A 20,480-nucleotide genomic window follows, 5' to 3' on the forward strand; every position below is an offset into this window, starting at 1 on the left:
TTAAAGTTTTATTGTTAACCTTTGAATTTTTTCTCGCAAATTTACAAGATTTTAAGTCGTAAATTTATGAGATAAAAACTCGTAAATTTACGACTGTTTATCTCCTAAATTTACGAGATAAAATCTCGTAAATTTAAATTTTTTTTTGTTGTTTTTTTTTTGGCGGCCCTAAAACTCCGTCGTAGATAAAAACAAAAATATTTTGAAAAAAATAAAAATAAAAATCCCATTTCCCACTGTAGTACGACAGAGTTTTAGGGCCAGTTTACAATTATTTTTTAAATCCCGTCTTTTAAGTCGTAAATTTAGGAGAAGAAAGTCATAACTGCTAAACTAAGAGATCTTAAGTCATAAATCTACGACTTAAAATCTTGTGTAAACAAAACACATTTGTATCATTTTACAACAAATACAGAAAATGTTCTCCACATTTTTTCCCATTCTCAAAGTTTAGCTGACCACAGTTACAATGGATAAAAGGAATGATAGTAAATAAAGACACAAGCGGACTTTTTCTCATCCATGGAGGAAATTAATCACAAGATTCTTAAAAATCCTATAAGATTTTTTATTCTATTCTTTTTTATTCTATTCAATTATTATTAAAAAATATTGGAAGTAAATCCAATCTTTTTTTCACAACTCATTTTAGTGGACTGAACTTTAGTCTCCTTTTTTTTCTTACTTTGGAAAAAGAGAAGCTTCACAAACACTTCTAAAGAATACAAATCAGCAATCTTTAGCATCGAAAATATTCATCCTCAAATTTTGGTAATTTTTGGTAGCTTGTTTGCCAAAGCTGCATTTCCATTTTTTACCAGCACTTTTCACATTTAAAAATCAGTTCACATATTTGAAGGTCATTCACAGCCTTACAAGAAAATTATGTTGTTTTATAGTTCAATCAGACAAAAAACAGCCCAAGGACAAGCTAAAGCAAAAGAAATGCAAATCCAGAGTCAAGATACATATAATACAAATTTGCTGAATAACTCAGTTATTTGCTCAGTATGGGGGAAAAAGGTAGGCTTTGTACCCAACTGTCAGTTAAGAAATGAATGAAGGAAATGTTCCTACCTCATCGTGAGCGTAGCGATAGTCTGCCTTCTTTGATTTCAGATCCCAAAGGACCACGATACCAGACTCGAATCCAATTATAAGCTGGAGAGAAAGAGCAACAGGCCCCAAGTGAGACAGGCAGGTCAGATGACAGACAGAGGATACAGCAAAAATCCCCATGATGGGCAGACACCAGAGGGATGTTCTTGAGAAAGTCAGGAGTAGTAAAAAACCAAGAAGATTTATGGAAATATAATGGACATTATAATTGACAATAATAAAAAAAAAATTATTATACTGGACAGAATGAAAATGATTCATAATTTGGCCGCACATATTTCTGTATTTTAAGTTTGATTTAAAACAACATTATAGCTATTTAGTTGCAGTTCTTCACTTTGACTCAAAAATCAAAATCCAAACATAGTTTACTTAAAGGGTAAATAGAATGTAAAGAATTGGTAGCCTGTAGGGATGGACAATAAATTTTTTTTATCGATAAATTCAAAATTTGCATTTTAAGATTTATTCTTGTCAAAATCTAGATTTTTTTGTCTCCAGCACCCTGCTCTCTTGGCTTCTATTGTTCAGAGTAATGCACAGACATTAAAATGGCCCCCAGGTTCAGTACAAATGAAAAAAGACCCTTGGGGTGGTATTCCTGTTTGCAGGTTTTATTCTCACCAGGATTTGTTGGTTTGGAGGGTCTGCTTTTTTTAATATAAGAGTATAATCAACTGTTGCAGAGATAAAGCAGTCTACCTCTGATTAGAGTATTGCAAGCTTGGTTTCCCGCCTTGCATCTTAAGCATCAATTCCACTGAGCGGTATGGTATGTTACCGTCCAGTCTGGTATTTTTTTAAGCATCGCCATCAAAAATTTAACCTCTTAAGCTGGACCAACCATACCATTTTGGGCCCCTGTTGGTAGTAGGTCCATAGAAAAATGGAACGGAAGGGTTAGCATGGAGCTACTGTCATGACACGATAAAAACCAGTTGCGGAAGATCATTAGAACAAAAGAAAGCGCCAAACCAGAGCCAGTGTATTACTCTTTGCAACCAGCAATCTTCTCTTAACATAAATGACTTGTATCTACAAAGTACCAAAAGCCAATTGGAAGAAAAAAATGAGCTGCTGGATGACCTCCATTTTTATTGTTGATTGCTTTGCACAAGCTACTCAATTGGTCTACACCCCACATGTGCCGTGGCGGTCCAACTTTGAGTGGAAAGACCCGCCAGAATTACCTGAACCATTCTAAACAATACCATATTGTACCGCTCAGTGGAAACGAGGCGAAAATGTCTTCGGCCAAGACACTGAACCCTACATTGTTCCTGGTGGTTTTAGGTTGGCGCCAGTGTTTGGCAGCAGACTCCACTATCAGTGTGTGTCCATTGGTGAAGGAGACTGACTGTAACACGCTTTAGATAATAAGGCAAGGTAGAAAAGCACTATATAAGTACACGCCATGTACCATTTAACTGCAAGCAGCGCAAAAATGGCGTTGTAAAAAATATGTAAAATGTCTCAGAGTAAATGGAGTTTAAGAAAGAAGAATATTTGTTTTACATTCAGAGGATTTGCACAATCCTACATTTTTTGTTGTTGTTGTTGTTTTCCCCCCATTTTAGTCTGGCAATATCACCCCCAAATGAGAGTTTTTTCCAGGCAGTTTGCTCCAATTTTGCTTTGCTTCTGAGAGCACTACATGAGAAACCAAACCAAACTAGACAAAGATGTGAATTTATGATGCAACAATGCCATGCTCGCAACTTCATTCACCTCATTATTGAGCACCAACTAGTCTCTGACGTTTCCATGGTGCTTAGAAGGATCTTTTATATCCACATAAATAACGAATAAAATGCTGCACTCATTAAAATCTCTCCAACCACAAATCAATCATGCATACTGCCCAGGTTGTTTGGTTCATGTAAGACTCTGCCAAGATGCTGAGTTTGTTGACGAGGCCTTTGAAGATGTTTAATGATGTCCTCTGACAATTGGCAGGATGCAAAATGATGTTAATGCATAAATGGGAATAACATTTAATTAAAAAAAAACAAACCTAATGACTAAAACATTACATGAAGTTAGACCAGAGATTTCATTTTATTTATTTTTTCAGAAAGTGCAGCTGTAAAAGAAATTGACTAAATATTTGCTGGAGATGGTCACTGTTTGGTGTGGAAACCAACATCGTTATCGACGCGTTGGGTTAAATCAACCATACATCATTTAATTTCTTGTGTCCTGGCAATTTACATTTCTAAGAATACACATTGTTAACAGGTGAAAGAATTGAGAATGAAATCACAAAATGAAAAAAAATAACAACCTGTCTCAACCTTTTTTTCCCAGCATCATTGACAAACAAAGGCATTGCCAGTAATTGGAAATAAAGAGAACAACCATTTCAAGATTCCTCAAATATTATTGCAGTTTACACCATAAATGTGCAAAAAAAGTGCTTTACCTTTCCCTCATCCATAGGGTTATCACTTATGTGGACTACTGGTCCAGGATGAGCTTTTGAAGACCTAAGGAAGACAGACACAAAAGGTGATTTACTTTCATCCCCATATTTGAGCCAATTTTGTATAATCGATTAAAAACCAAAACCACCAAAAGGATTGTTAATTGCCTAAACAGAATACACTTAAGTAATTGTTTCCTTTAGGCTTTTTTTCTTCAGAAGTCATTACAGCAAAACATCCGCCCCCATTCAGTATTTTTCCCTGCATCTTTCTCAACAACACCAACAACCCCCTCATGTCGTCCTTCACTGCATCCATTAACCTCCTCTTTGGTCTTCATCTAGACCTCCTTCCTGGCAGTTCTAACCTCAGTTTCCTTTCATGCATATAATCACTGTCCTTTTTCTGAATGTGTCTGAACCATCTCAATATGGCTTCCAAGGCCTAATCACCAACGCATCTAACTTGAGCTGTCCTTCTGATGTATTCATTCCTGATTCTATTTATCCTGTCACTCCCTGAGATAGCATCAGGATCTTCAGATCTGCTACTACCGTATTCTGTCTCTAAGTAACTGCCTATACAGGGTGACATCACGGTAATATCAAGGACCGCCAAGGTCATATTGGCTAGGAACATTACAATTGTTGATTGGAACAAAAGCTATGGTTAATATTAAATAACACAGTACATATTATGAATTAATGAACAGAAGAAGAAGAAAAAACAGACCAGGGTTTTGTTGGATACCTGCTGGATAGAATTGTGGTAAGAGAAATCATGGAACGCAGCAACTGATTGCAAAATGTAAGCACTTAAGCACGCAATTCTAAAGCTTCACCTGCGCTATGTGGGACACTGGATCAGCCAATTTTGTTAACATATTTAAAATTTCAATTTTTTGGAAAGTTAGCTGACCATATACTTAGACAAGGATTCATTGAAACCATTGCATTGACATTATACTGACTGCTGAAGATACCCTTATTCCCTCAAATAAAGAAAATGATTTTGTTAAAGTTAGAGTTTGGATTTAGCTCCAGCCGACCTACCGGCTTTTTGGAGACACGCCAGAGATGTCTGCCTAGCGTCACTTCAAGCTTAACATACTGCACTACAAGCACACACATTTTACACGGACAAGGGACGGAGTGAATGGCGAAGATAAGTGCATCACTCCAATGTGGGTGTATCTATCCACCATCCCCAGCTCCCCCACAACCAGGAGGACGACACATCTACACATCAAGAGAAGAAGGTCACAAACTCTAAAAGGATACATTCTAGTCTTTGTACAAAGGTGTACTCCAAGTGCAATAAAGAATGAGGTGTTGGTGTGTTGATGTGACAAATTCCCTTTTTTGAGTGGTAAGCTCTTGTGAGAGCTCAAGAGGGGGAATTGAAGAGACCCTTTTTCCTCATCTTTATACATATAGGTTAGGCCACATACATTTAATGCATTTTACTTGATTTAATTCTGATCAAGCAAGTGTTTTGTTATGACCATCTCTTTCTCAAGGACAGACTTAACCCATACAGTCTAGATCGCACACTGATTGGACACCACATCTAGAAGGAAGCAAACAACACAACCAGTTAGAATAAGATCCACACCTCCATGACTGTATAAAGCAATAAAGTAATTGGGATATTCCTCCGTTCTTGACACAGGACTGGGCGGGGAACCAGCATTTTCTGGGGTTTGTTCATTCAGGCCTTGGGGCTTGAGAACCCAGAGGTCTGAACAACTTTGATCCAATATTTTGTAATAAACAGATTCATTTTCCAATTAAATTGGTCTTCCTCAACCAACCAACTCAGGGAAGTCAGCGTAGGTGTACCTGAACGCTGCACACCAAGTGTTTGCAGAGAAGGGGTGGCCGTCATGGTATCTTCCGTAAAGCCTTTATCACCATATTTATTTTGTGCTGTAAGAACAATGATTCACCTTCAGACTCTGCGTCATCTGTGTTCTTTTCCTCTCCAACATAAAGGAGCAATAGTAAAAACATGTTAGCTCTCCTCAGCCAATTATGAGCAAAAAGAAAACAACTGTAATTAAAATGTTAGGATGCAGCTGTGGCTCAGGCTCTTGTACGCTTTCAGAACCTTGGCTGTGCTGCCTGACTGTGTAAATAACAGGTTCTGAAACACATCGCCATACTGTGCATCGGGTAAAATTACAGATTTTAGCAGCTCAGTAAACATTGATTTCAGCAGTAAATGTGTCACGGAGTCCAGTTGAACTAACCATTTCCATTTAATGACTATGGCTTTATCTTTTGAGTGTGTTACTTCTTGAAATAGTTTTAGACAATTAGTATTTCGTTATAATTTCAAGACATTTTTAACTGGTAGGCAAAAGAGGCAATAAAAAGTCAACAGAAGTCGAAAAAGTGTGACATTTTCCCACCAGGGGAAGTCTACGACCACAATTAAGGTTTTGTTGACCTGGGAAAGAGGCTGCCATCTTGAATTCAAAAAACCACTTATAGTGCCAGCTAAACCCAGTGAAATAGGCATTTAAATCCATCGCCTCTCAACTCCTATGGCATCTTTGGAAAAGGTGCTAGGAAAAAAAGATGTCGGGTTTAAAAGCTGTTGTGTGGCGAGCTTGCAAATGTGGCATTACTTTGGTGTTCGCACATTTTTTACTTGAATATTGTGAAAATTTTATGCATGAATCACTGGCTCAAGCTGAAGGAAAAAATATGACATACGATAAAAATATATTAGAAATATGGGCATTATTTACAACAAACCTCCATTGCCAGGGAAATCCAGAAGCTTACGTTTGCCGATTCTTTTAAAAATTACCAACCAATTACTAATTAAAACAAACAGAAAAGCCATCATTTTGAAAAAGTGTTTTTCTTTTTCTCCATGAATTTTTTCATGTGCAGCTCTGATCAGGGTGCACGAGGCAAAGAGGGAGAGTGAAGGACCTGCTGCGGCCGCTCAGCCTGGGTTTACTAAAGGCAAGTAAGGGACAACCAGCTCGGAGACGCCCCTTTACCTCTCCCCCACACTGTTGCTCACATCGGTTAACCCACGGTACCCACCTTTTCCCCCTCTTCTTTCTGTAACTTCATTGTTCCACTCCTTATTTACACCCAAACTGTCTGCAGAACAAACCTCCATCTTTAATGCATGCAAAAAAATGTGGCAACCGACTATGTGCTCAGGGTTGCTCATGCTAATTAGCCACGTGGAGCACAGCCTGGTGAAATCGGTTACACTTCAACATAACTCATATGAGTGAGAAATGCAAATGCATCTGAATCATTTCTATTTTTATTCCAGGGAAGTCATGTTTAGGGGAAGCAAATGAACCTGTGGAGCAGAGTAGACGAGGCTGCCAGTCCCTGCACACTTCGAAAAAAGGCAGTTCAAACACATTAGCTGACTGAAGGTTGTGATGAATGACTGTCATTTACAGATGACTCTCTGTACAGGTATGCATGTCATAGGAGACAGAAGAAAACTCTAGACTGTACCCTCTTATCAGCCCGTCCGTGTTTTATCCTCCAGACAGCCTTTTGTTACATCTCGTTTTTCTGATGAAAATGGTAATGGGTGCTAAAAAAAAAAAAAAGATCTTTACAATAAAACCAGGGGGAAAAAAAGATAAACATGTACGAAACGTGTGCATGCTTTGTTTTATTTTGTCTATTGTGAAAATAAAAGTGAACAATGCCCCTGCATTATTAAGGCTGTGCTTTGGACAGAAATGAAGACCCCGCAGATGAGTGTCTTTTTCATGGATCCGGATTGTTCCGTGTTAGTGGGCAGGCAGGCAGTCAGTCACTTGCCTCTATATTTAGCTTGCTGGTGCCGGAGCCACATTTACCTAAAGTGTGCTGTAGTGTGCGGCGAGCTGTTTCTATATCTAATCTCGCTTTACAGTATGTCTGTGGGCTGAAAAGAAAAGTGTCCCATACTGCTGCAAGAAAAATCCTTATACGCATTGACAATTAAAATCTAACCCCAACACTGTTCCAATAGCTGCTCAGCCAAATTAACTGCTGCTCCCTGCCTCTCCACTTCCTCACGTGGTTTATCGTTTCTGTCTCGTCACAGGCTTATATGTGCTGCCCTGTGTACCCCTCTTAAACCGTTTACAGTCCATAAATGTAAAACAAACATAAGTCGACTAATAAACCTTCAGGTTTGGAACTACATGTCACCATGGCAACAGAGGCAGGATGGGCAGAGGAGAACAGTACCCCCCCCCCCCCCAAAAAAAAAAAACATTCTGCAGTAACTCACAGCCCATCCACCCAAGCACACCGACATGCACAGTCAGGACTTCCTGTGAAAAAACTATATGTGCTCAAGCATCTCGTTTTTTTCCTGTCATATTTATCTTCCAGTTGGTGCTGCATAGCGGTGCACTGGCAAACACAGTTGCCACAGAGCATCAAGATCTGGTTAAAATTTCCAAATTAGAAGCCCCCTTTTTTTTTTCTTTTTTTCCCTGCGTGGAGTGTGCATGTTCTCCAAGTGCATGACGCTTCTCATCCACACCCCCCAGTGATGCTGAATAGGATGACGTGGGCTTAGAGTTCATTCATTTTCCACGCATAAACATTCCTTTCACAGTCATGGGGGCCTGGGGTCTGTGGTCACAGGGTAAGAGGATTTCACTCACAAACACGTTTCAGTTTGTCTCATCACTCTATCCAAACATGCATGGACCCAAAGCTCATGGGAGGAAAAATAACAGCCTTATAAAGGAAATAGGCTCCAACTTCAATCCTCCTTAGTTTTTCTTTATCTTTGGTAATGAATTTTACTTTTTAGTCTAGAAACATAGTCAAATATGAGATTTTAAACAGTATTCTATCTGGAATTTCAACAGCGTTAGTAAATATGTGTTTACAACTCTTCTGGGATGCTCTGTGTCACAGGTAGTGGGACCACTGACTTAATTAAATACTTTAATTTGAAATATTCTTTTCAAGCAGCCTCACTTTAAGTTCAAAACTGAAACATTTATCTTTTTAAAGACCTACTCTAATGAAAAAAATTGTGTTTAGGGTGTTTTAGGCATTTTTTCTAAAGATCAATCTGTATATATTTTGAAATATAAAAGTAATCGTAGACCCACAAATCCAAAACCAGTTAACAGAGACTGGACCTCTTTTGCTACAAAGCCATCACATATGGGAACTTACATGACCTTAAAGACAGTTTTGAAAATTAGGAATTGTGATAGCTATAATTATGCATAACTGCTACATGTGCTCCCTTTATCCCGGCGAATGTTCAAACTGGTTATGAAAAGGTGGTGCCTCCAGAGCAACAGAAATCTAATTAAGAATGTCCTACATCTGCAGCTTTTGGACCAGCTTTGACGACCGAATTTTACAGAATTTTCATGCACGCAATGATAAACAGCTAAAGACCTGCACACAAATACCATGCAGGAAACTGATGTACAAAAATAAATTACCAAATATTAACAATAGCTTCAGGGTCCTGAGTCGGAGAGCGGCTGAAATGAAAGTGAAAGTAACATGAGATGCCTCGAGCGTTCACATGAGTTATGTGTCACGGGAAGCCACTAACATTTGCCACCTCTTCTCTGCTCTTTTTGCGGTACATTTGTCCAGCTTTTTGCAAACAAAATGTGCACTTTAGTGAACACGCATTTACATGTGGCCTTATTCCTGTGCCGTCAGCACTAAAGTGCCACGCCGTCGACATGGGAGTTGTGTTTGTGTCTTGTAGCCCCGTACAGTTTGCAGCACACAGTCTTAGGAACATTGGTGTGAGTCATACAAATGACAAGGCTCTGGGCCGGGCTAGACCTGGAGCTACTGGCAAAGCAACTGCAGCTTGTCTCCAAATAGCAGGGCCCTAGGGATACTGACCACAGAACACCCCACATCCTATAGAGGATGCAGTGGAGGAGCCACAGAGGTGAACCAACCCCAAAATTCCTCTATTAATTAAGATATTGTAAAATACAAAAGTGATAAATAAGTTAAATACTGCTGTTCAAAACAGGATTTTGAGCAGAGTACTGACAACGAGCCAGATGATCTGTTTTGTGTTTGGTTCAGAGGATACGGCATCCATGCTTTCCAACAAAAACTTTTGATTTTAATTAATCTGACACCTTTTCAAGCCCCATTCATCTCATTAATGTGTTGCCAGGTAACCTAGTAAAACACAGGAAGATGTTTTACACTTCCAAAGATAACCATAGCTTCTAAAAGTGTGTGTACTATTTATTGGTTACGTTTTCAGACGTGAATGCAGTGGATGCAGTTTATTTTCCACAGAAACAGAGTTATGAAATGTTTCTGTGATTATGCCTTTTTACAGAGCAATACTAAATGTAAAAACCTGTGTATGATGATTGACACATGATGTCCTTGAAGATCCTTTAAACTTCTAGAAATCCCTATAGCTTCTAAAGGTTTGTACCATTTTCTTGTTGTTGTTTTTTTCATATTAAAAGGGGTTTTATTATAAAAACTAAAACCAGCAACAATTTTAAATGAATTTTCCTAAAAATAAAACAGGTAAACGATGCATCATCATTAATGACTGCAGTTTATAATCAGACATTTCCTTCCACGTTGTTGACTAGAGAGGTGGCAAAGAGAAAAAAGGCACGGAGGACAAGGGGGTCACCTTCTTCCTCTGTGATCTGCTTCAAAGCAAACTGCAGACACACACTCGAGCTGATATGGAAGCGGAGCGCCTCTGTAACAAATCAGAGAAATCTTCCTGGCACCGCTGCCATCTTTAAAGACGTTATATCACCAGAATGACTGCATGAGTGAGTGAAGCCTGTACCAAAAGATATATACATAGAAAAAACTAATTTCCTCAAACTAATCGTGCAGAGCCACAGTTTGAACAGAAACAAAGCCGTCAAGCTTTGCAGAAGCGAATACCAGATGATGTGTGTTGATAAGCCCGATTTATCTTTGGATGCAGCCAGGAAATGGAGACGGAGTGCACAGATGAGATATGCATGTATACAATATTAGTACATAATAGGATGATAGCAAGTTACACAGGTCAATATGCTTAAAAACGAATTTAGTAAAGTGAGAAACATGTATTTATTAGAAGATTTTATCATTTTAAAATAGTCAATTCACAACCATTTAAAATATGCAACTGTAAGCTTAACTTTCTTCATTATGTCCTCCTTCGTAAGAAGAAAATGCTACATAAACATGTTAAAAACACCCCAAATACCATTTTTATCAGATTAAGGCAGAAATAAAAAATCGAATAGAAATACATTTCAATTGTCAAGCATGTTTTGCGCTTGTTGTTCTTTTAAGAAAGTATCCTGATCTATATTTTGTCTGTATTGATTAGAAAATAAAATCTGTGAATTACTGTCATTCCTAATGGGTTTGGGGGAAAAAATGTATCTTAATGCACACAAAAAAATAAATGAATAAATGTAAGGGAAAAAAAGAACCTCAGCTAAAATGTGAAAAACCTTGAGTCAACAGACACCTTAGCATTTAGTCGTCACAAATATTCACTTTAAACATAGTCACCTTTTTATTTTATCCTTCAAATTCAAATTCCAAATCTCAGATTTTGTCTGGTTGGCACAATATTTTTTTGTTTTTTCCTTGCTTTGTTCCCAGATTCTGCTTTTAATTTTGTTAAAGCAAACAATCTTGAAGTCTTAAACCTTAGTGAAATATTAACTGAATTCTCATCTTTACTGGGCTTTTAATTTGATAAACATGTCTGAAAGTGAACACAAACAAGCAAAACAAAAAAAAGCTTCAGTGATCCTTTAGTTTAGATTTATGTAATTGCAGTTTAGTTTATTCTCCCTTAGAGCATTTTTAACTGAGACATGAGATTCTCAAATAGATCTTTTGCCTTTTTTTTAGTTCCAAGTCCAAATAATGTTATACTATCCTCAAAATTTATAGTAAAAACATATTTAAAAGCATTTGATCTACTTTACTTTTTTGTGTAGTGAAGCTGCTTCAATCAGGATTCACGTATATATTCATAATGTTTCAGTGGTTCAAAATACATCAAAACACAACAGTTTTTGTAAACAAAATTCAAATTAAAACTTTAACAATCTTCATAAAACACTTTTAAACACAGTTAATTGTCATCTGGGCTCGAGACGAGTCAATCATCACTGTAAGGACAGATCCCATTTTATTATAATGATGGGATTTTGTTCCTTTTTCCCATGAAACCCAGGCTGTTTACTTTATTTTGCTGTTAAGCCAAAACTACAAAACATAACTGCGTTAGGATTGGAATTTTTATTAGTTGTCAATGTTTTTGTTGCTTCAAGGATCAGATTTGTTGGTTTTTGTCACTTTGTCCCTTCAGGCTCTTTTATGGAAGACAATTAAAACTTAATCACCTCCTTCAGTAAATTTTAGTTTCAATCTTGGAACTTGTGAACAATGATCATTTGTTTATTTTTTACCTTGAGGGCATCCCTGTTAGACACAGTTAATGTCATACTGTTATTGCATTTCCTTATATTGTCTTCTTTTTGATTCAATAATGACAGGGTGCCCACATCCTGAGGCTACAAAGAGAAATCCTGTGGTGTGAATCTGACTCCCTTGTTATACGCTGCTTTTTGCTTAAACAAACGTGGCACTTAAAATTACTGCAGACTTTCTAAGTTTTATCTCTCCTGACTAAAAAAGGAAATCTGCTTTGTTCAGATGCAACTGCAAGCTGTGCTGTCGTGTTCTGTTTGGAGAGAACAGTTTTCTCCTGGCAACCCTTCCAAACAAACCTTTATTGTCCTTTTTTTCTTTTGACAGGCTGCCACAAACTTCAACGTTTAATGACTGCAGGACTATAAAACTTTCCCCATGTGCCCATTTGTCCAAATATCAAGAAGAATGTGAAGAAAAAGTAAAAACAAGTGGCTAATAGTCCAAGTTTTTGGACTTTCTATTACAGTCCAACAATCACATGGTGTACAGCAGCATCCTTGAATAATTTGAAAGGTGCTGCGTTCTTATGAAAGACCTAAACAAGGAAGATACTTCATCATGTTATTGCTTTGTTCTACCTGAAAGACCCACTCAGTTGAAAATTGTGTTTTTAACACATTCTTGTGTCCTTTTTCTGATGATGAAGGACAAATATTTTAAAATTCCACATTTCTTTATTCTATTTATTGTGAATCAGAAGCAGCAAAAAAAATCTTGTTTAAAAAAAAAGAGCTTATTTGTTATGCAGAAAATAAAATGAGCAACCTGCCTGCTCTGCTCCATTCTGATGCTCTTATAGACTTATAGATCCATGTATGTCTTTGTTTTCCTCATCTGAGCTGATATCTGGATCAAACCTTTATGGATGGATAGCCCTAATATTGCTCACAATTTTGGTTGTACCGGTAATGTTAGGTTGGGGGTGTGAGAGACTGTAAGCTAGCAGGAGAACGTGTCAACATAGAGCTCTCAGCAACGGGGAGGGGAAGGGGGGCGGGGTTAGTTCTCACCAATGGTCCCGTCCAGAACAACACAGGGGTTTTTTTTGTCTAAAAACAGCATAATCATATAGTGAAAACATTTTTAAACTCCAAAGATGATCAGAGTGAGTCTTGCTCGTCAATACAAAACTGTATTTGAACAAACAACAGGAACATCTGAAACATCTGTTAAGACCAAACAGGAGTTTTTTGGGCCAAAATCCTCGCACAGTTTAAAAAAATATTTCAGTTAGAACACCAACTTTCAGCCGGCGGTGGTGGGTTATGATTGGGGCTTGTTTTACAAACAGACTCTGGGAATCATGAAATTGTGCGTTTCTTTGTATTTATTTGTATTTATTCGTAGAAGCAAAATGAAAAAAAATACACTTTTATACGCAAGAACCAGCTAGTGGTGTACAGGTAACTGTCACTAACGGTAGATCTATCAGGACTTGGATGCTGCACTGCAAAAATGGAATCTCAAAGGAAAAAGACTTTTGCTTCAAGAAAAATTCCCCCTGTCCTTTTTACTAGCAAGATAATCTTAGTTAGAGAAAACAAGTCTTAAAATTTTAACTTAAAATAAGAATTCTTGGTAAGATCACTTTTCTTACCCCATTGGCAGATTTCTTTATTTTGCTTATTTAAAGAAAATATGCCAATAGGGTAATATTTTTTGACTTACTTCTAAGCGGCCTGTTTTTGCAAAAGCTTCAGTATAATTTTCAGAATTGCTCAATTTTTATGCTTAGTTTTAGTCATAAACCAACCAACCACCCAAACAAATGAAATACATAAATTATTAACACTGAAATTAAAACAGGCACACATTTCAGAACTTTTCCCTATAGCTTTGTACATAAAAAACATCAAAAGATTTTTGTCCTTTCTGTGACTGCAGCTGCAGGACCAATTCTGTCTTCCATCACCCATTATGCCCTTTTATGAGGGCATAAGCCCAGTCTTTTCCACTCCACCCTGTCATATTCCGTCCCTCCTCCCCTCCTGCCGTCTCCCCTCACACTCTCTTTTCCTCCCCGGAGCCCGGTGGATGAAATGAGACGTCTGTGTGTAGCGTACACTGATCTCAGCAGACACCTGTTCCGCCCGCTCCCTCCTCTCCTGTCCCCGCTCATGCATCCTAACTTACATGCTTACACGGTGAAGAGGGAAAAGTGTGAAGCTAAACGCTCCGGTGAGTCATTTAGGTCCGTGCAGCAGAGAGCCTAAATGGAGCACGCCAAGACCCATTCAAACAACGCCGACAGGTCACTCACTACCTGACATCTGATACTCTATAGCAGTAATTGACAAACTTATGGATGTCATCAGGACATTTAAAGACCCACTCCAATTACAAAGCAGCTTTTAACATGTTCTTGGGGCTTTTTTTTTCATGATGGATGACATATATAATCAAAGGTAAGCATTACAATTGCATTTTGGAGTATTTCTTTATTCAAATCATGGTGAATCAGGAACAGAATAAAAAATGCAATTTGAAAAAATACGCTGGGCAAGCCACAAGCTCGCTGCTCTGTTTCATTACACTGCAAAATCAGGCCCTCTAGAAATAAGTAAAAAAATTCATAAAATGTAAATATTTACATCAAGAAAACTGTTAAAGGAGAAAAAAATTGGTTTTACCAAGAATTTGTATTTTAAGAAATAAAAATCTAATCACCAAGACATGTTTTCTTAAACTTGGATAACTGAAAAAATTCTAGATAAGCTTGTTTTTTTTTTGCAAGTCAGAGAACAAGATATTTTTTCTTAAAAGGAGGATCTTTTTACTTTCTTAAGATTGAGTTTTTGTAGATTGATGCATCCACTAGTAAACAACTACATCATTGCACATCTTTTTTTTCCTCATGTAAAGCTATGTTTACACCGGGGTTCGAAAACGCGTGTTCAAGCAGCCAATTCCAATCAAAAGTCCATGAAAAACGTATGTTTTTAAGTTTAAGTTTAAGTTCATGTTCGGGTTCTTAATAAAAATGTGAGACCATTGAATGCACGTTGAAAGTTAAACCAATTGAACTTTGACCAATCAGGAATTTAGTAATGACGTGTGTTTGGCATCCTTTTCAAAATACTGAAGTGCCAAAAACTGACCATGAAGGAGAAATTGATAATCAATTATTAATTGATGACATCAACTCCTTCATATATCAGAATAGAGCTTTGACAGAAAAAGCCTGGAGCTAGACTGGCAAGATTTGCAGCGCTTTGACATTCCACAACAAGCCTCTTCCAACCGTTGTACATGTGCTAGTATCGGGTAGCAAAGGCCCAGTATGAATCCATATGTAAAAAGCAAGATTACTCGTTTGGCACATTCTTGAACATGCATCCATGCCTGGTGTGGATGTAGCATGAGCTGGCATCTGGCTGGGTGAAAAGGTCAGATATCGCTTACCATTTTTGTTACGCCACTAATTTTAGGTTGGGGGTGCAGGTTATGAGCAGTGTAAACAGAGAGCTCTCAGCAACAGGAGTAGAGGGGGGTTGCTTCCCGATAACAGTCCCGCCCACAACTCGGAAGCAAATTTATGATGAACTACTGCCGCTCTGCACCATTTTTAACTAAAAACGACAATTATAATTAGAAGTCCACTGGGAACGCTTTGAAATTAGCTCCAAAAATGATCGCAGTGGGTCTTTAAATGACAACATTTCTTCCATCTTTTTTTAAAAATCAGTCTGCAAACTTGCTGTTGTGGCTCAAAAATGCTGTGTATCTACATATCAAATAAGGTTTGGAATAAACTACGATGTAGCACAAAGTCTTTACTGCAGCATTAATTTTGCAGCAGCTGAAGGAATAGAAAAAGAAAAAACAGAAAAGCTAAGGCATGCACTACAGGACAAATGTGGAAGAGATCATCAGAGGGTAAAAAAGGAGGCCAGGACCACTCACAGTTCAATGGCTTTGTTCCACATGATGACGTAGCCTGAGAGCATGAAGGACTCCACGTTGACAATGTGGACGTTCCCTCGTTCTGTGCCGATGTACAGCCATTTACTCTGGAAGGGCAGGTGGCAGAAAGTTATTCTGTGAAGACAAAACGAGAAAAAGGGTGAGATCCGGAGCATAAGAAGAAAATGAAAAGTGTGGAGAGACAAAATCACACAGTGTCCTTTTTCAAAAAATGTGAGCAATTATGAAAGACTGAGGGTGTTATTTACCACTTTGCCAGGTTGGAAAAGTCAAGAGGGTTGTTGAGACAAAGAGGGTTTTGAATCATTTAATTAGACCAATTTTCCCTGAACCTACAGGATATATATGGAAAAAGAGCCACTCAGAATTCTCCATCACACCGCCTCATCTCCTCCTTTCATTTATCCAAAAGACTTTAGGGTTAAGAGGGGTTAGAAACCCTTTCCTCCTTAGCTGTGGAGATTCATTTTCTTTATTAAATCATTTTAGTCTTTCATCCATCCTTATGTAAAATTATAATAATAATATACCAAAAATCCACAATCTGAGTAACTCAGCTTGCTAATATTTCAAGGTCACTTAGACCCTGCAGTGATCCTTTTGATTTTGTAATTCAGTTTAAGCGAATGATCTTCAGAGCCTCAAAGCAAAGCCCTCACAGAGTTTGAATATGTGAGAAAGGTAATAAAGCTGAATCCATTCGTTTTCACAGTTTTCTGAAGAAGGATGAGGGGGAGGCATTTTATTCGGACACCTTAGCTGGTTTAACACTACAGGACAAATCATCTTGTAAGACCATGCCAGGAACGGGAAGAAAAACAGTTTTTTTCTAATTTACATATTACAATTTATTTCTCCAATACCTTTCTTTTTTAATTTCTAATTAATATGCGCAGATATACAACCCATTATTTGTACAATCATGGTCAAAAATGTCAGCACCATGTTTTAATTAACTAGTAACAGATGTGGGCAATGCAGTAATCACATTTGGAACCAGTGAAAGACTCACTCCGATGAAAATGGTGTTTTTAACGTGTTTTTGTGGCATTTTCCTCATGATGGAGGACACATACAAAGAATTTTTGGCTTAAAATTAAATAAGTATTTCTGTATTCAAATAGTTGTGAATCAAAAAATGCAGATTGAAAAGAGATTATTTGTGTCGTAAAATATAGGGTGGGCAGCAACAGGCTACCTCCTATGAGCTTTTAGCAGTGGGGGAAGGGAATGGGGGTGGGGTTACTCTATGCCAATAGTCCAACCCACAATCCATGTGTGAATTTTTAGTTTGTTTTTTGTTTTGTTTTTTTCCAATTTTATCTAAAAAAAAAAAAAAAAAAACGTTATCATCATAATTAAAGACCACTGGGAATGCTTTGAATATGATTCCAAAGATGATCAGACATGTCTGACTTAAAATGGTGGAAAAACATGGTCAATGTGAAGGCTACATGCCATTGATAGAGATCTTCATTTCCTTGCGGCATTTTTCATAAAATCAAAAGGTTTAAAGCTCATGATGCTGTAGCTAAACTCCCTAAACATAATTTGGAAGAACAAAATAATGACAAATTACAGCAAAAGATGTTTCATGGGAGCCAGTTTAGCTCGTGCTGGTTTGCGGCGCCTTCCGTCCGTGAAACCAGGGTTCGACTCCGGGCTGCTCCCTGTTCCCTTCTCTACCTCTGCCGGTTCCAAGCCCGGTTTGAGAAGGTTGTGTCAGGAAGGGCATCCGGCGTAAAACATTGCCAAATTTACCATGCGACTTGTTCGCTGTGGCAACCCCTGATGGGAGAAGCCGAAAGTGGAAGACAGCAAAAGATGTTTCAAAAGGCTTATAAAGAATTCTGATAAACTTCCAAACAAACTCCAGCTCATCTGCAGATGCAGGTCACAATCTCACCATCTGAATTTAAAGGGAGGAGACTCAAAAGGACATGCCTATTAAAAGAAAAGTTTGACTAAACCATAATCCTTCTGTGAGAACAAAATGTACAGTAGATAGATGGGACTAAATGTGAGCTTTTTTGGGGAAGCCCTTTGAACTGCCTAAGGAAAAAGCAAAGAACACACAGCCTACAGTGAAACACAGTGCTTCTTGGAACCGCTTGTCCTGACTGGGTGAAAAATATCATCAATTTTTGTGATTACCAAATAATTTTGAAGCACAAGAAGCCAGTGTTATAAAGCTGCATCAGAGGTCCTGGATTTTTTTAGCAGGAAAGTGACCAGCAACCTTCACAAAAGTTCCTCAAAAACAGTCACAATCAAAGAACTTGAGAATCTAGATCTAAATTCCATAGAACACCTGTGGAAAAATATTGAAACAGCAGTTGGGATTAAGCATCATTTAAGTCTGAATGACCTAATGTTTACAAAGACGATATGTCCGAAATTCCAGTAAAGGTGTATGAGACTCAGTCATTCATTATAAAAAAGCAAATTTTATTGTTTTTTTTCTTTGTCACTTAAAGACCCACTCCGACCATCTTTTGATCTATTTCAAAAGTGTTACTACTGCAAACCACAAGCTCATTGAAAGCTTAAGAGTTTTCGGTTTCCATAGTTGCTTCTACATCCTCTCTTCAGGCTTTTTCCAACAGCATTTTTGTGCCTGCTCCTGATTCACAACGATTAAACAAACATACTCAGAAATGCAGTTTAAATCTCAAATTTCTATATCTGTCCACCAGTAAATATGTCCAGTCCGTTTTTGAATTCTGTGTGAATTTCGTGTCAGGTTTGACTTTTCCTCTCCATTTTTGTGTGGTTTATAGAAAATAAACATGTGAAAACCAAACGATTTTGTATTGAAATAAGTATTCAGAGAGAAGTTTGCTTTTTCCAACAGATATGCAAGGGAGCCTACATTTTTAGCCAAGATTGTTAATAAAAAAATATGAAGATATATATACAAATGTATAATGTATATCTATAGATACGCAAGCAGATGAAGTGTCTTTCTCTGCAGCACAAGAGGGTCAGCCCAGAGGCAGCAGCAGGTAGCATATTTTGTTGAAATTTAGTATGTCGTCCATTTCTTACTGGTATTGTGCAAACACGTACCTGATTGTTTGTGCATGTGTGCGTGTTTGGGTGCATGTATGCATGTGTGCATGCATGCACGCCTCTCCCGGTAAAGACTTTACCTTCAAGTAGTCACGACACACAAAGGCAGCTGCCAGCCTGCCGGCTCAGGGCCAAACACATTGCCTCGGAAAAAACAGACGCCTGCCACATGGCAAAGGTCTGAACTGATTTAACTGTGGGATAGAAGTAGCGTTCTCTAAAAATAATAAGGCAGAAAGAATAATTTTTTGTCTGTCAGCTGACAAAAAAGGAACATTAATACTTCGATCTAATAATGCAGAAATTTTTTAAAGAATTGTTGGCTAATCAAGCCGTGAATAGCAAAGCGAACAGCCAAACAGACAGTTGTTTGGTTTTTTCTTTTAAGGGGTTTGGGTTCTGGGGACAGTCCCTTGTTGCCTCTACCACCTCCTAAGGCAGGGCTCTCCAGAGGGCCTGGATGTGGGTTGGTTGGAAGACATGTAGGACACCGCCCCTCGAGGCCTGGAATTTGGGGAGCCCTGTTCTAAGGGGAGATACCAGAACAAAGATAACATCTCTAGATGTGGAGAAGTAGCGGTGTCTTCCTAGACGATCCTGACAGATTGCTGAGCATCACACCCTTCCTTTGAAGAAGACCCAAGCCCCTCTGTGAGGAAGACTCATCTTAGCCACCTGTATTCCTGATAACAACCGTCTCACCATAATGGGCAGCTGATGGAATTAAGGTGAGATTGGTCAGCATGTTTTAATAATGCAGACTAGTACAAAGTCTGCATTATAACTGGCATTGCTCAACCTCCCTTCACCAATTAACAAGATTTTTCAAGCAACAGTTCTATTGTTTAAGTTAAAGTAACCAAAAAAAGTATGAAAAACTGAATTCTGGCCAATATAATCAGCTGTTTTACCATTTTTCCATGTCGTTTCTGTCTTACTTTTAAACTTCAGCATCATGAAGAGCCAGCAAAGCTCATTTCCTTTTAGAAGCATCATTTCATGTCATGCTGCATGACGCCGCCCTCACACTGTGCAGATTCACCCGCAGAGTGAATACGCAAAGCAAATAATCACATCTGGTCTGTCACAAAATAATAATAGTGGAAAGAGCAGAGGGTGGGAATTCTTTCAAATTTCTGTTGAAACGGTTTGGTAGAAACAAATCTACTTTTCTGTTTGGAACCAAGGGCAGCAATGGAGCTGGGGAATGTCCCTTAAGCTATGTACCCATTAGGCATGTGTGGCATGTTCAAGAATACGCTGAACGTAGGTTTTTAGCACATGGTGTTAACAAAGGTCTGTCCCTACCAGATACTAGCCCATGTATTCACAACTGGAGCCTTAGTGCAAAATTTCAAAGCAGTGCAAATCTCATGAATCCTGTTCCAGGTTTTTCATTCACAGCTCTATTCTGATATGCAAAAAATTCCAGCCAGGCACAAGCTGCAATTATTATTCCCTCCTCCATGAT

The 20,480-nt window shown here is 38.1% G+C and overlaps 1 protein-coding gene across 4 annotated transcripts in view; it reads right to left on the minus strand.

Annotated features, from left to right (window-relative positions):
* The window catches only part of stxbp5 (syntaxin binding protein 5), a 107,614-nt gene that overhangs the window by 41,919 nt on the left and 45,215 nt on the right, over nt 1–20,480 (minus strand). For all 4 annotated transcript variants that reach the window (XM_020714430.2, XM_011491631.3, XM_011491630.3 and 1 more), the window contains exons 5-7: nt 15,917–16,051; nt 3,542–3,605; nt 1,078–1,161 (exon numbers count right to left, since the gene is read on the minus strand). In XM_020714430.2, coding sequence (XP_020570089.1) covers nt 1,078–1,161; nt 3,542–3,605; nt 15,917–16,051 — 283 coding nt within the window. The remainder of the gene's footprint in view (nt 1–1,077; nt 1,162–3,541; nt 3,606–15,916; nt 16,052–20,480) is intronic.

The sequence above is a fragment of the Oryzias latipes genome, chromosome 24, assembly GCF_002234675.1.
Source record: "Oryzias latipes chromosome 24, ASM223467v1".
NCBI lineage: Eukaryota > Metazoa > Chordata > Actinopteri > Beloniformes > Adrianichthyidae > Oryzias > Oryzias latipes.